The 15,125-nt window shown below is 43.4% G+C and overlaps 1 protein-coding gene across 7 annotated transcripts in view; it reads left to right on the top strand.

Annotated features, from left to right (window-relative positions):
• The window catches only part of PRUNE2 (prune homolog 2 with BCH domain), a 270,970-nt gene extending 256,727 nt beyond the window's left edge, over positions 1-14,243 (top strand). For 3 of the 7 annotated variants that reach the window (XM_078436917.2, XM_078436922.2, XM_078436924.2), the window contains 3 exons: positions 2,466-2,504; positions 6,930-6,977; positions 11,099-14,243. In XM_078436917.2, coding sequence (XP_078293043.2) covers positions 2,466-2,504; positions 6,930-6,977; positions 11,099-11,129 — 118 coding nt within the window. In that variant the 3' untranslated portion in view covers positions 11,130-14,243. Of the gene's footprint in view, positions 1-1,910; positions 1,947-2,465; positions 2,505-6,929; positions 6,978-11,098 lie in introns of all 7 variants that reach the window. The other 4 variants (XM_078436918.2, XM_078436919.2, XM_078436920.2 and 1 more) reach the window with 4 other exon arrangements.
• Positions 14,244-15,125: the final 882 nt, after the last annotated feature.

The raw sequence follows: 15,125 nt of genomic DNA, 5'->3' as shown, positions 1-15,125 counted from the left end.
TCTTTAGCTTATAGGACTCCCGCCCCCTGCTTACCTCCCAGCTCAATCCTGCTACCTCAGAAAGGAGCATCCCCACCTCCAAGCTCCACTCCTACGGTCAGCAAAGTCACTGGAGTACCCACCTCCTGTAGGTCTGTCTCCCTTTGCAAAAGATGACAAGGACATTATCTCTTCAAGTGGAAATGAGCACTGGCCACTTTCTAGCTAAATAGGCCAATGCCTCCATGGTGTGGCAGTTGGAGATAGAGAAGAGAATGGGTTTTGGAGGCTTAATAATAGATTTGAACCCTCCTGCCAGCCCCTGATATCGAGCTGGGGCGCGTGGGTAGCTCAGTCAGTTAAGCATCTGACTTGGGCTCAGGTCAGGATCTCTTTGTTGGTGGGTTCCAGCCCCACATCAAGCTGTCTGCTGTCAGTGCATAGCCCACTTTGGGTCCTCTGTCTGGCTCTCTCTCTCTCTCTCAGAAATAAGTAAACATTAAAAAAACCTCTCCGTGCCTCAGTGCAGCATCCAGAAAATGGGGAAGTAAGGGGCAATTCATAGAAAGGCCCCAAGGATTGGGTGAAAATGTGCATAATGCGTCCAAGAGCCTTCCCAGCAAGAGTTGGCAATCCAGAATGTTATTTATTATAATCAGGTTGCTTTTAGAGACTTGTTATCTGATAGGAAAGTTTAAATGAGAAGTTAAACATGCCCAAGGCACTTTTCATTCATTGACACCCATCAGTTTTCAATGACTCCATTTGGGAGAAGTTTCTTAAGGAGAAAAGGGCTCCATTTGGGAAGATTTTCTTCTGGAGGGAGAAATTTACAACCATCCCTGTCCTCCCCGTGTGTCCGTGTTTTTCTCCCGTCTTCCGCAGTCCATCTTCTCTGGATGTCCTTATTGCCACTTCTGTTCCTGGCCCACATCGTCTCATTTTCATGTTATGCCATTTTCAAAATGAGAGAAGCCATAAGCCTATTACTGAATACCATTTGGAGAATCTAATCTCGGCCAGTCCCAAGACCAGTATTCAGCTAGGCTGGAGCCTGTCATCAAAGGACTTAAATGAAAGAAAAAGTTGCCCAATCTGAAATTAGATTTATAATTGTCGATGACAGTATATTCTTATTTGTGGCAATCATGTCCTAGAACCCTAAACGGCGAACCGTTGTCCCTAGGAGGAATACAGGGCTAAGTTCCTGCAAACACCTGGTTAATTTCCATTAACCAATTAACATAGAACCTTGTGTGTTTCTGTGTAAAAATGGCTGATTTGATATATATTGTTGACTCACTAACATCGAATTCACGGCCAACAGCACCATAGCCCCTGCCCAAACAAAGCTTCTCTAATGCACAGATACTCTCCAGAAGGCACATCACAGCCTTCTTGTGCTTAGGAATGCCAGACAGCACCTAAACACTCTGCTTGGGGGCATTTTAAATGGCGAAATTACCAATTAAAAGCACAGGAACAGGGAAAACCTGGCACTAAATAGACAGCACCTGTTGGCAGCCTGAGACTGAGCTAAAACGAGAAGGCAGAGCCTTGTTTTGTTGGGCCTCGACTGGGAATGTGCACATCAGGTGGCTCAAATTTTTTGCCACTAATAAAAGTAGTGAGTCACCATAAAGGCGCCACAGCTATTGACGTGGGGGGTCAGAAACAAAATGCAAGCAGCAGGCAAATTTGCAAACAATGCAAAGAACCTGCAAATAATGAGGACTGGCTGAAGCTAATTATGAATTCTACCTCCTCGATTATATCCCATGAAAATACGTTTTTCTCCAAAAAAGGCAATTTGATTCTTTTAGGGGGTAGGCTTTTTCTCTCACGTTCTGTCTGTTCTTTAAAACATGTACCTGTCATTTTCTCCGTCTGTTGGCTCATCTTGCTCATTGCATTCATTTTTATCCCGTAAGGTACGATGAAGAGAGATCTTATAAGAGAAGTGTGAGGTAAAATCTCCTGATCTACAATTCACGCTGGACCCGCTGTGTGTGTGCACCTGTGTCTTAGACTCGTGGGTGACCTCAACATGCTATCCGTCCCTTGTTGCATACCATTCCTGGTCTTTGTCTTGTGTGTAAAGCTGTTGAGGTCAGCCTGATTTGCAACTGAAACCCACTAAACCAGATTCACCCTTGAGCTGGCCCAGGCTGCAAGCTGTCTCTAACTATACGCAACAGACCGGTGTGGACGTTTTCAGCTTTACTCCGCCAGCATGTTTCTGCTCTCCTTGCAACTTGTGTATCTACCTACCTTTATGAAGGAATTTGCAAAGTAAACATGCAGAAACACCGAATGGGAGGAAATGGCACCATATCTAATCGAAGGAGCGTGTCTCAGTGCTCCAAAGGATGGTTTTTAAAGGCACATGTGCTCCACTTATGTTTGGCTCTGCTTTGCCGAGTGACTCACGCTGTGCTTGCTTCTTTTCTGTTTCTTTTCCACACCGATAATTTTTGCTCATGCAGACTGGACGAAGAACTGAGGGAAGCATCAGAAGCAGCTAAGTAAGACTTGGTTTTCGTTCAGCAGCTGGCGTGATGTTGGCTTGCGTTTCAGGAATGAATCGGGAGAAGCCGCATGCCTGGCGTTTTCTTTTTGCATCCTGATGATAATGCTGAACTTTAAAGGGTCCCCTTTGTCCCACATTAGATGCAATGTCTGGTAGTTGTACTACAATCTATTTTCCCCTGTGATCTTGGTTACCTTAAGGAACGCATTTGTTACTGGTTTTTTTTTTTTTTTTTGGTGGTGGTGGTGGGGTTTTTTTGTTTGTTTTTTTAATGTACATGTAATTTTAGGCACCACAGCAAAGGAACACATCACAGGCACCATCACATATAATATATCCAGATCGTTGTTAGATAGTTTGAGGCCACAAAAGCTCATTAATTCATCCTAATAGAGAGGAACGATGACAAGTCGAAATTTGGACTATGGAACCAATTTGGTGACTTTCCAAGTTTTTTAAGCCCCTTATTTAGTGACCTGGAAATACTGCTCAACTAAATAGCTTCAGAGCTATTTGGATGAATAGAAAAAGGATCATTACTCACTATTGTTAAAGTATACCTTTTGAAAAGGCAAAATCTTAACTTGAATACAAATATGAAATGATACATGCCAATGATTTTACTCAACTAATTATTTAATGACAGACCCAGTAAAGTGTAAAAACCAGTTCAAAGGACGCTTGCAATGCTAGATTTCTGTAGGTGATCTATAAAGGAATGTTAGGATAAGATTATTGGTTTAGATGCAGAATGGATCAACATCCAACAGGGCAATAAACTGTCAATTAGGATTATCTTTTCCACTGAATTGAAATTACTAGCATCTCTGTCCCCCAAAGAGTTGTAAAATAGCTCATCAACAGAAAGTCAACTCAGCATTGCTTTCAAAGAACATCCCAGTAATTTCCTTTTATTTCCAAGTTCAAAAAATTTTTTCTGACACTTCATGTCAAATGCAGACAAGTACTATTTGGAATGTTTACTATATTAAAGCTTTTCCATTTCAAATATTGCCTATGCCATTAATATTTATAACTAGTTCTCATCTTAACAGATAGTGCAAAAGCAGAAACCTGGGCAATGTCCAAACAGCTACAAATTCTGAATAAATACGTTTTGGTTTTTTTTTTTTTTCCTGTATAGATGTAAATGCCAATTCCTCATGAGAACAATCCATTGAGCTATTTTTTTTTTCCTACAGCACATTTTTATTGCAGGTGCTATGTAGAATTATTTGCCCACAGTGTGGATCTTTGGGGTAAAAATTCGAGGATGAGGGGCACCTGGCTGTCTCAGTCGGAAAAGCATGCAACTCCTCATTTCAGGGTCATGAGTTCAAGCCCCACATTGGGCATAGAACTTACTTTAAAAAAAAAAAAGATTAATTAAAATTTGAGGAAAGATTTTTGCCTTAGAAATGTCAGCATAGTTTAGCGTTATAAGATTCCTATGCTGCGTTGGTTTTCTTTCAAGATAATGGACACCCATGTAGACTAACAGTACTCAAAAGTCTTTGCATTTCTACTCTAACGGAATCTTTTCAGTCTCTCACTCAACTGTTACAAACCCGAAGTTGGGAAAGGAAGAGGTTAGGAACCGAGGAACCAGATGTTGGCGTGAAGTGCCCTGTTAGCTTTTATCTGTATTCAGCTTACATTGTGTCATGAGATTCCCCGGAGACAGAAAGAGCAATGAATTTCTGTTTCAGATTCTTTTTTTTTTTTTTTTTGAATGATAAAATCCTTATGAAATTAAAGAGGTGTTTTCAAGACAAAAGATTGAGGGGAGGGAAATCAATAACTTTCCAGCCAAACCCATTATAGAGTCATATTGCCGTATTCTTGCATTATCTCCATTAAAACCTTGCCTTTTTCCATAGAATTTCCCACTCCACCCCCATCCATATTTCTACCCTTCCTGTTTAAGCTACCATAATGAAACAGTTATCATTTGGGGTTTATTGTGTGGCTTTCTCCTTTTTTTTTCTCTCTCTCTGATCATTCCTTCTCTTCCCTACGCCCACAGACTGTCTCCCTCGGTATCTAACTAGCCTCAGGTGGTCCTGAGATGTCTTGATCTCCTTGCTAAAGGAAGCACCCAGCGTATCTAATACAGAATAGATGCTCAGGACATTTCTGCTGCATAAGTTGACAAATGTGCCTAAGATTAAGTTCATCCCTGTAGAGCAGTGATTCTCAGGCTTTTCTGGGCATCAGAATCACCAGGTGCACTGGTTCAAACACGGTATCCTGGGACTCACCCCAGAGTTTGATTCAGCAGGCCTGAGAATCCGGAATTCTAACACGTTCCAGTAATGCCGATGTTGCCTGGCTCAGGACCGGGCTCTGAGAATCGCCACTTTAAAATAAATACCTGAGTAGAAATAACTAGATTTGTCTTAGGAGTCTATGCTCTTGCTTTGGATTCCGCGGGTAATCTGCCTGTCTTAATTCCCCTCCAACTGACCCTCCTTCTTTTGATGGTGACATTACACATGTGAGGAATTGAAAGATATTGGCACATTTGAAAAAGTAATAAGAATTTCACTGTCGGCCCCACAGAGGATTGAAATGCCTCTGACTCCTACCATTTGAGCCCACTAACTACATCTCCTTAACTATCTTTCAGCCTCTGGAGTGACTCCCAAATCCTTGGACAGACGGTATATGAGGATTTGGGGCCCAGAAAACTTGGTCACTGCAGATCTGTGGTTTAGTTCTAGAAGCCAGATAACCCAGGTTCTTTCTATTAACAGACACACGCTGACTTTCCACGTGACCTTTATTAGAAAGCTTCAGGCTGGTTCTAACCAAAGCAAACATATACCTTGTCATGGAACAGAACCTATCTGTTGCTTTGCTTTCTTTTCAAATGTTCACCTTATCCCACCCCCCCCCCCCCCCCCCCACGGCCTCTTCGTTGACTTTCTTCAGCCTGTCTTCTGTTTTCCTTAAAACTTGGCATCTATACAGGACAGAAAATATTTTCAAAGGACTAATTGTATAGAGAGAGCCATTCTTATTTTAAAGAATCCGTCCGCTGCCTTTGGAGGGACAATATTAAATGGATTGTAAATTGCTGTTTTCGCGGGAAGGATCGTGCAAAGTTAAAAAAAACAGAAAAGCTAGATTCGGAAGAACGCCTTTTCTTGACTCCGCTCCAGCTTTGCTAGGTCTTTCTGGCACACTGTCAACCCCTGCCTGACGGCCCTTGTTCACTCAAGTTGCCAAAATCCTCTGTAAAAATACCTGACCACCAGTGAGATCGGTGGAGGGAAGAAGCCCTCTGCCCTTCCCAGGGAGATCGCCTTCTACCATCTCAACAAAATGCCTGCCGTTGGGAACTGAACCTCTCGTGTTCGAGCAGATACATTAGCTTGTGAAATTATTCACATTTACAAAAGGAACTCCCATTTAAAAAGATTGTAGAATCTCTATGGGGTGCCTGGGTGGCTAAAGTCGGTTCAGCTCAGGTCATGATCTCACGGTTTCGTGGGTTCAAGCCCCACGTTGGACTCTGCGCTGACAGAGCCCTGGAGCCTGCTTCGGATTCTGTGTTTCCCTCTCTCTCTGTCCCTCTCCCGCTCAGGCCCTGGCTCTCTCTCTCTCAAAAAACAAAAAGTTGAAAAAGATTGTAGAATCTCTTTAAATAGTCTTCGCCGATAATAAAATATAAGAGGAGAGAAAGTACAAGTTGAAATTGATCAAAATTAATATGAAGTACATTTGAAATTTGCTAACAGGAATTCTGCCAATATGGAATATGAAAAGCGGCTAATATTACACCAAAAGCATGAACACATTCATACATTGTAACAAAACTATTATTTCGTTATCTCATATGGCTACGTTTTTTTTCTTTCTGGACACATTCAGTGCAGGTTAATCTTAGGATTCGCTTATAATACCAGAACGCAGCTCAGCTGTATTGTGTAAGTGTCCCAGTATTTTTCTGTAACAAAGAAAGCTGACATTGGCAATTTTTTTTGCCTTAGTGTCTCGGAAAATCCTCATTCTTGTACAAACTGAAAGTTAACTGTGTTCATGTGCACACAAACATGGGGCTGCTTGAGAGGGACTGTCCATTGTGTATAAAGTATATTATTTGGGTTACAAGTAAAAATTTGCAATATCATGATCTCCGAATAAGATAGATTGAAAAGTCAGGAAATAAGAACAGAAGAGACCCCTGGAGTTGTTTGGAATTTTCCATCTCCCTTTTATGTTTCTCAATCATGGGCAATTAGTAAGTTTCAAAACCGGTGGTAAAAGAATCAGGTGTAGGTTTCTTCGCCATTGGCAGTGAGACCCACATCACACAGTTTAAAATACCCGAGAGTGTTGTGCCTACAAAGTGGTAACAGTGAAGAAAATGTTTACTTGCTTCCTTTTTTTTTTTTTTTTTTTTCCTTGCACTCAGAACTAGCTGCCTTTACAATGATCCAGAAATGTCTTCTATGGAGAAGGAGTAAGAACTCACCATCAATAACAGCTATGTGGTTACTTGTAGTATTGTATGGCTGGGCTCTGAAAGAAAAAAAAAAAAAATGCATCAAGGACTGGGTAAACTCTGTTTAGATGTTCAGCTTTCACGTTCTCTGTTTCTCAAATCAGAAACTTAAAGAGAAGTGTGCCGGCTTCGCACTCTTTCATGATCACTATTACATTCCTTAAGGACAGCTGAAGTCTATTTGGCATTCTGTTTTCCAATCCAAAAACGAGCAGAAAAATGAATATTAGAGCCAGATGTTAAGAGCGTTTGGGCAACTCTGCTTTCTAAGTTACTTCATCTATTTTCATTAGTGAAAGTTTGGGACTTCCATTTGAACTTCGTATCTTAGTGGATGGGGGAGAAAAGTGTCCTTGTTTTGAAAATTCCAAGAGGCAACCGAGTCTGGATGGAACTTTAGGAATGATCTAGTCCATCTGACCTCATCCTGTGACAAATAGAAATCACACACCTAGTGAGGGCTCACCATGTGCCAGGTTCTATGGGAAAAGCCTCATGCACATTATCTGAGTTTTATCCTCAGGATAATCCCACGAGGTACATGTTGCAAGTAGGAAAGAGTGGCATAGAGAGATTGTCCGACCGGTCCAATGTTTTATAGCGGTAAAAATGTCCCAGGGCTGGGCTTTGATTCTGCATGCAGACCCAGTGGCTCTGAAATCAGAGATGGTCGTAATTCTGGAATGGGTGTGCAGCCCCTGATCTAACTTTGGTTAGACCAGAAAAGGACACACTTAGGTGCTTCAGAGAACGGAGTTGACTACTGGCCAAGTCCGTTTCAGGGAATGAAGTGTGGCCGCCAACGTGCTCTCAGAGGGAACCCGGCGATCCTGTTAAGGGCGCCTCATCTGATCTGAGCTGTGGCGAATTTAACACTGCCCTTCCCAGGAACCCAGGAGGGGCAGAGATCGGATTTGCATGTCTCAGCTATTGTCACGTTTTGTTCTCTTTGGACCTCCTTTCCCTCAAGGTCCAAAGCCGGGATGGAAAAACCATAATGCCACAGTTGTGTAGCCGCCACGTTGACCTTGTAGTTTAAAGTTGGTGGACAAAAACCCCAGAGAGAAGGTCCCCGCTAAGCAGGAAAGAACAAACGTTGTAAGGAGACCTTTGAATTCACACAGCTATTTTTCAGGAGGTGACGCGTGCCCCGCCTCTTTGAGATGAAGACAGTTGCTTCAAGCACATTGTGGAGCAAAAATTCTGCAGGGCAAAGAGGAGTCCCTGAAGCCACTTCCATTCTTTGCGCAAATTTTCCCTCTGCAAAACAGCGCCCCCTACAGCAGAGTCCCGGGCCTGCAATGAACGAGCAGCGGGGCGTGACTGTCACTCACTGGCCTATGGCTGTCACATCTGCGGGCTTACCCACTCCTTTGCCTGTCCTGTTGGGCTCCTTGTTTGTTCGGAGGGGCTGACTGGGTTGGGGAGAGGGCAAACAAGAGGGCACTGCTCCTTGTTTGCGTTCATTCCGGGGCTGGGCGTGGGGGAGGGAGGCTGCTACCAAGGTTAACGTCCCTTCCCTTAGAACATATTCTTCTCCACGCTTCTGTCTTCTTCAGCCCGGCCTTTCCCAGGCACGTGATCTCAGCGCAAAGGATGAGATCCAAGCCGAGGGCCCAGAGTGGCCAAGGAGTTCTTAGGCTGACTTCTAGCCCTGGCTTTCTGGGTTTCGTTAGTATCAGAATAAGGGGCTTTATTTGCCTTTTTTCTGGCTCCTGCCTGGAAGCATTTTACACCTTCTGTAGCTAGTATCGAATGGAGAACCTGAAGAAGGAGCAAAGGGTGTTTTCAAGGAGCTCAGTCAAGCCAAGAATGAAATGAAATGTGCCCCTCTCCTTTTCCTTAGAGAAAGAAAGGAAAGTTATGCCCCCCCCCCCGTCCCCCTCTTCCTATATAAAACACAAGAGTTTATTCATCACTAAACAATATTCTCAGATACTTTGTAAGGAAACTCATTTAACATATGCGAGAAGCCGAAATGGCCTAGGGTAAAATTATCAGAAGGTTTCTCGCCGGAAAGCTGGTTAGAGAAAAACCAAGCCCATCTGCCCAAAGATCAGGAATAATCCTTTTGTATTTCAGTTCTGATTAAAAGTAAGTTGTTTGTTTGTTTGTTTGTTTTCTTTTTTCCCCGAAAAAGCATACTGTTTTCAAAAGTATCCCCAGATGCTTGTCTCCTTCACTTCCAAGTTTGGACTTTATTTGTTCCTTCATGTCCTAAGACTTGCATATGCTTTTAAAATATTTTTACATAAATAAATAGTGTATCTGATCCAAGGGAGGTGGTACTTACTAGGGGAGAGTTTAATTAGTAGCAATGTTGGTCACTTTACTGTCCCCACAAGATAACTGTTGTCTCAAAAATTAAACTTCAGTGGGGTTTCCTGTATTTATTTAAGAATCATCCACTTTTGACTATCTCTTCTTCAATAAACCACATAAATAGGTTTCCATGTTTCAGCTTTTTGTTTACCAAAAGCTGAAGGGAAAAATGAAGCCCTAGAAAGTTTACCAAAAAGTCAGTATGGGGGCGCCTGGCTGGTTCAGTTGGTGAAGAGTGCAACTCTTGATCTCGGGGTCGTGAGTTCAAGCCCCACGTTGGGTGTAGAGATTACTTAAAAATAAAATCTTTCGGGGTGCCTGGGTGGCTCAGTTAAGCGTCCGACTTTGGCTCAGGTCATGAGCTCACGGTTCGTGGGTTCGAGCCTCGCGTCGGGCTCTGTGCTGACAGCTCAGAGCCTGGAACCTACTTGGATTCTGTGTCTCCCTCTCTCTGTCTCTGCCCCTCCCTGGATCACCCTCTGTCTCTCGAAATATTAAAAAAAAATTAATAGAAATAAATCTTTAAAAAAGTATGAAAAATGAGGTGCTTCAGAACGGGCATCCTGGTGTAAGGGGTTTTGTTTGTTCGTTTTTTCAGATTTTTATCAGGGTCCATTTAAAAAAGATCCTGAGGTACTCACAACTGAAAACACTTGAGACTTAATCCTTAACAAGCCGAGAGAGAGAGAGACAGGATTGCTCTATTTCACAGATACAGAAATGGAAAGTTAGGCAAGGCAGGTGACTGGCCCCAAGCCCCAAGCTAATAAGTGGCAGAATTGAGGGAATGTGAAAGGAAACTTTCTTTACTCCTGTAAACTCAATGGGCAGGCACACAGGTTACCAATGGCTTTATTTGCAAAGCTGCTCGAAGGATCCCCCCACCCACCCCCAGCTGCTGCACATCCCACAAGCAAACCACAGTCCCCGTGCAGTGTGCAGAGTGTGGGGCCGGGAGGGCAGGTCTCGTTGAAATCCACAGATGCCTCCCAAATGGCCTTTTTCAAACAGTGTTTTCATTTGTTCCTGGCTGAAATTCTTCTTTTGAACAAACAGACCGGAACTCTCTGGTCAGATGGGTGTCAGAAAGTTGTGCTAGGTTCACTAAGAGGCAGAAGAGAGAAACCAGTGGCGCGGGGAGGTTTGGGAATTATTTTCTAGGTAGTTTTGGGAACCCACTAGACCTTAAGAACAACCTTGTCTTAGCTTATAAGACTCCATCGCGTTCAGGTGGACTGACCCCTGTCATGCAAATTCTTGGACTCTCGCAACTCTTGTGGGTTCCTTTGGGAGAGGGGGGTAGTTTTTCTATTTCATTGTTGCCTTGTATGTGGCATTTAGCAGATTACTGATTTCAGGCAGATCATGTATTCGCCCCACAAGGGAAGGTCATTGACTAGAAACAGGTAGCCCCCTCCTTCCCAAAATGCAACAGGGTTCCTTAATCTACTTCAGCAAAGAGCCCTCACACCCGTCTTTTGCCTCCCTAGGTCATTCTGAGAGGCGTAAAATGCTTCCAGAAACAGTTTCGTAAAAATAAATAAAAATTCCACATTTTAGAGAAAGCCTTGGCCATGAGGGAGGGTTGGCTTTTACTGGGTTTTTTTCTAGCATAAGAAACTTGCATGAGCTCTTTTCAGTAAGTCCTTGGAGGAAAAAAAAAAAAAAAAGCAAAGCGCACGCCACTCCCAGCGATCACCGAATGCTTCCTATTCAATTTCTAGTGTTTCTCATTGTGTTCTTCCTTTTTTTCTAAGTATTGACCTGAAGCTGAAAGGAAAGCCCTAGTCCCGCCCGGCTGGAAGAAAAGGATGTTCTGCTTCCTGATTCTGCTGAAACATACCCACTGGAAGAGACAGGGCGGATGGTACTTTTTTTTTCCACTTTGCACTACCTGGTGCCATTCTAAATTTCTAAGGGGAAACACAGTAAGGGATCTTGTTTACTCTTCACGTGTTTTATGAAATTGCGTGTCGTTTTCCTATTTTGCCAATTACGTGCCTCGAAGATTTCGGTTGAACCTTAGCAAGAAAATAGGACCTTCCGTCTCCATATTTGGTTACCCCTTGGTGCCGTGATATCTCCTCTCTTAGACTGGTGTTGACCAGTGAGATACCCTCGGTCCGCTGTTCGTCGCGAGTGGATTTGTTGGCCATAGGTTAGCGGGATTTCTCCTTGGTGACCATTTCAGGTTTAAAACACAGGGGGCTCGACCCTCCCTAGGCAAGTTACCTTCCTGTTGCTCTGCTTTTCAAACCCTAAGCTTGCTGGGCACAGTTGGAAAGCAGACCCCGGTGGAAAGCTGTCATCGGCCATGTGCCCGCTTGGTTCTTGTCCACGTGAATCCTCTCTTAGGTCTCAAAGGGAAGCCAGACTTTCTCATTCACCTCAGTTTTATTTTTGGTTCTCAAATTGGGTATCATGTTGTCTGTGCGTGGTCTCTTTAAAAATCGTTATTCCTCCAATGAATGTTGGAAATTCATTACCCGGCCACGCTCAGCTATCTAAATGTCTCTCTCAAAAAGTAGTCTGCTTTAAGTCACTTTAATCTGGTCACTTCAGTCACCTCCCTTTAATCGTATTTCATTTAAATTGAATATGACCGTGTACTATCATTTGCAAAATTTCTCTGTGGAGTCTTCGCATGCCCTTTCAAAGGCCACACGTGGCCTCGAATCCGTGGGCCTCCAGCGGGAGGGTTGGCAAAGCTGTGGCCAGACTTAGCATGCCGCCTGTTTTCACGTGGCCTTCCTGTGAAGGATGGCTTTCCCATTTGGGCTGGAAAAAAAAAAAGTTGTTGTTGTTTTAAATATTTCGTGACACCTGAAAAATCATGCACATTTCAGTACCCATAAATGTCTTACTGAAACATGGCCACACAAATTTGTTTACAGACTCTCTGTGGCTGCTTTTGCACTACAGCAGCAGAGTTGAACAGTTGTTCACAGACCACGTGGCCTACAAAGCCTAAAATATTTACTGTGTTTGTGGAACAAGTTGACTGGGCCGTGCCTGCTCCTGCACACCTATTCTTCACCGCCCCCCTCCCCCACATTTGGATTTGGATATGAGTTTCTTCGGCAGAAGGTGTAAATAAGCCTGCAAACTAATTTATTCTTTAAAAAGAAAGTGTTGGCCTCCGGAGTCCGTAAAATAAATGGCCTGCTGAAAAAAGACGGGGAGCCCCGGCCACAAAAGCATGGCTCACGGTATGTTTACGTGACTCAAAGTGAAGCCCGCTGAGAAGGCTTTGGGCTATTTACAGGTGTTGCCAAGGTCCTGCCCTTACTCTGGGAACCATTGTTATTCTCTGGTATCACCCGTCAACACTAAGAATGGGGTGGAGAGCGGGGTTCCACCATAGACTTAGGGTGACAACCGCATCCAGGAGAGCTGTCTGGGGCGCCCTGAGCCCTGGATCTCATGAGCTTTGAAACACTTGGAGGTAGACATCTTTGTACAGGTGACCGAATTTTGCCGACCTCCTTCGCTTCGTGACGTCTCCCACCCACCTTCCAGACATGTTCTCATGCACACGGGTCAGCTCTCTTTCCTCCATGAGCCATAGTTCACTGAGTTCCCCCCTCTGTGTCCCTCTCAGCTGAGCGTCTTGTCCAACTGTGTTCTCTTGGGTCACCTCCCTCCTAACCTCTGTCCTGTCCAATAGAAAAACCCTAGAACATGCCCTGTCTCTGAGGCCAGCTCCACTTTTGGAAGCCCAAATTATGCCTCTCCCAGAGCTTAGTGTTGACATAAGACCGGTGACCTAATATTCGGTTGGTTCACCCATTGACCACTCTGGCTCTGGCACAGTTAATAACAATGCTCCCTTTTGCTCAGCCGTGGTCCCGTTTTGGAAGACGAATTACGTGGTACCCTCCGCCCCAGCCACAGGAAGGAATGAAGAAATCAGTGTTGTGTTTAGTGGTGCAAGCCTGAGGATAGAGCCAACCACACACAGCAAGAATTTCACCAGTCACGTTTCCCTTGAGCTTGTCTGGCCCGTTCATGGAAAACTACTCAGGTGGTGTTCTGTCTGAGGCGTCATCTTCCTCCCTGGAGATTATGACCATCGTCCGCAGTCACTGATTTTGTTTGGGCTGATCTATGGGCTGCACAGCCATTCTGATAGGCATCTGCTATTTTATTATCTTAAGACCATTTAATTGCACGTGCTAGAGAAAAGCCACTATGTAAATTCAATCCAAGTAAATAGAATTCTAGAAGAATCCTAAAAAAAAAAACCATCATCCCTAAGCAGATAGGTAGACAGATGTAAACATTCACATCAGTAGCTATCTAGCCCTTGCATTCTAAGCGTTCTTGCTTTGGTTCTGACTTCTGGGAACTGTTTTACACTTTTCCTGTCACTTTGTAGTTTAGGGAACCAAAGGGTCCCAGGGCAAAAGTATTGTTCTCCCCAAGTGGCACTACTCTTTGCTTAGTTCCTTGATTAAGAAAGAGAACATAAATGTGCACTGAAGTTTCTGTCAAGGAGTGAGAAAGTTTGTTTCATGGCAATCAATAGCTGGTTGTGGAAGAAAATTCTGAGGTTCCCATTGAAGCCATACAATGTTTTATGGGGTTACCTTCTAAGATACACTCCGACATGTGTGAGGAAGTCACTACTCTAAGCTTTTGTGTTGTTAAAATCTCATTTTAAGCATTTGGTTTTGGTACTACGTTTGCAACTCATCTAATCACAATGCCTCAGTAGTTTGCTCCCTTAGAAACATTTAGATGTGCACAAATTAATCTTTTATATATTTGAAAGTTTTTCTACCATGTATTGGATTGCTCAGAATAAAGTATCTATTAGACTTTGTTTTGGTAAATAACTAAATGATTTCTCCCTAAATAGCGTGGATCAATAATATAAAGATGTAACAACACCATATAAAATATATATATATATATATATATATATAGCCTCTCTGTATAATTCAGAAATAAAAATGGATTCCACAAGTTACGGACTTTCTTTTTCTCTGTTTGTCGAGAATCTTTCTCTAGCTTCACTTGTGCAGAAGACTTCTGTGACTATCTGTAGCCTGGCCCTTGGCACTCATTTTGGCTTTCTGGTCACCCAAATAGATTCCCTTTTCATTTTTTGCCTTCCAGGCCTCAATGACAAAACCTTTCAAAACGTGTTGTTTAGCCTCTGGGGAAGCAGTGCCTCCCGTTGGAGGCATCTCCATGTTTCACGGTTACTTGATTTTTTTTAAAAAAAAAAATTTTTTTAATGTGACAGTTACTTGATTTTCGTCAACTTCTCCTTTCTCTGCCCTTTGCCTTTTTGCAGCATGTGGTTCCTTCAACACCAACATGCATTAATGGCATTTTCCTTTTAGTTTGGGGTCCCCCTCCCACTTCTACTTTCACAGCCTTCAGGCAAAACCAGACTTGGGAATTAACCACTGTGCTTAAAAAAGAGAGAGAATCTAATAAGCAAATCTGTGCCTCTCCAAAAGTGGTGGGCGTAATCAAATGAGAGGCTGTTCTACAGAAAGTGAGACCTTGCATGTTCTCATGATCTGTGACTGAGTCCTCGTGGGGATTGTCCTCTGCCCAAAGAAGGTAAGAAGGACAGGAGAAGACTGAGAAGTGGTTATGGTCAAAGGGAGTTCGTGATACTGCAAAGCAAACTGTTCCGTGCATCCTCCCCCCCTTTCCCTAACTGTGGTGGTGGGAACTGGAGGCAGGCTAGGAGTCCGGCACTGGGGGAGAAGATGGGTAGAATGTGGTAGATACACCCAGTGGCAGATTATACAGCTGTTAGAAGTA

This window comes from Panthera onca, chromosome D4 (genome assembly GCF_046562875.1).
Source record: "Panthera onca isolate mPanOnc1 chromosome D4, mPanOnc1 haplotype 2, whole genome shotgun sequence".
NCBI classification, from domain to species: Eukaryota; Metazoa; Chordata; class Mammalia; order Carnivora; family Felidae; genus Panthera; species Panthera onca.
Note: the sequence above shows the minus strand (reverse complement) of the source record. Positions and strands in the feature narration are given on the sequence as shown.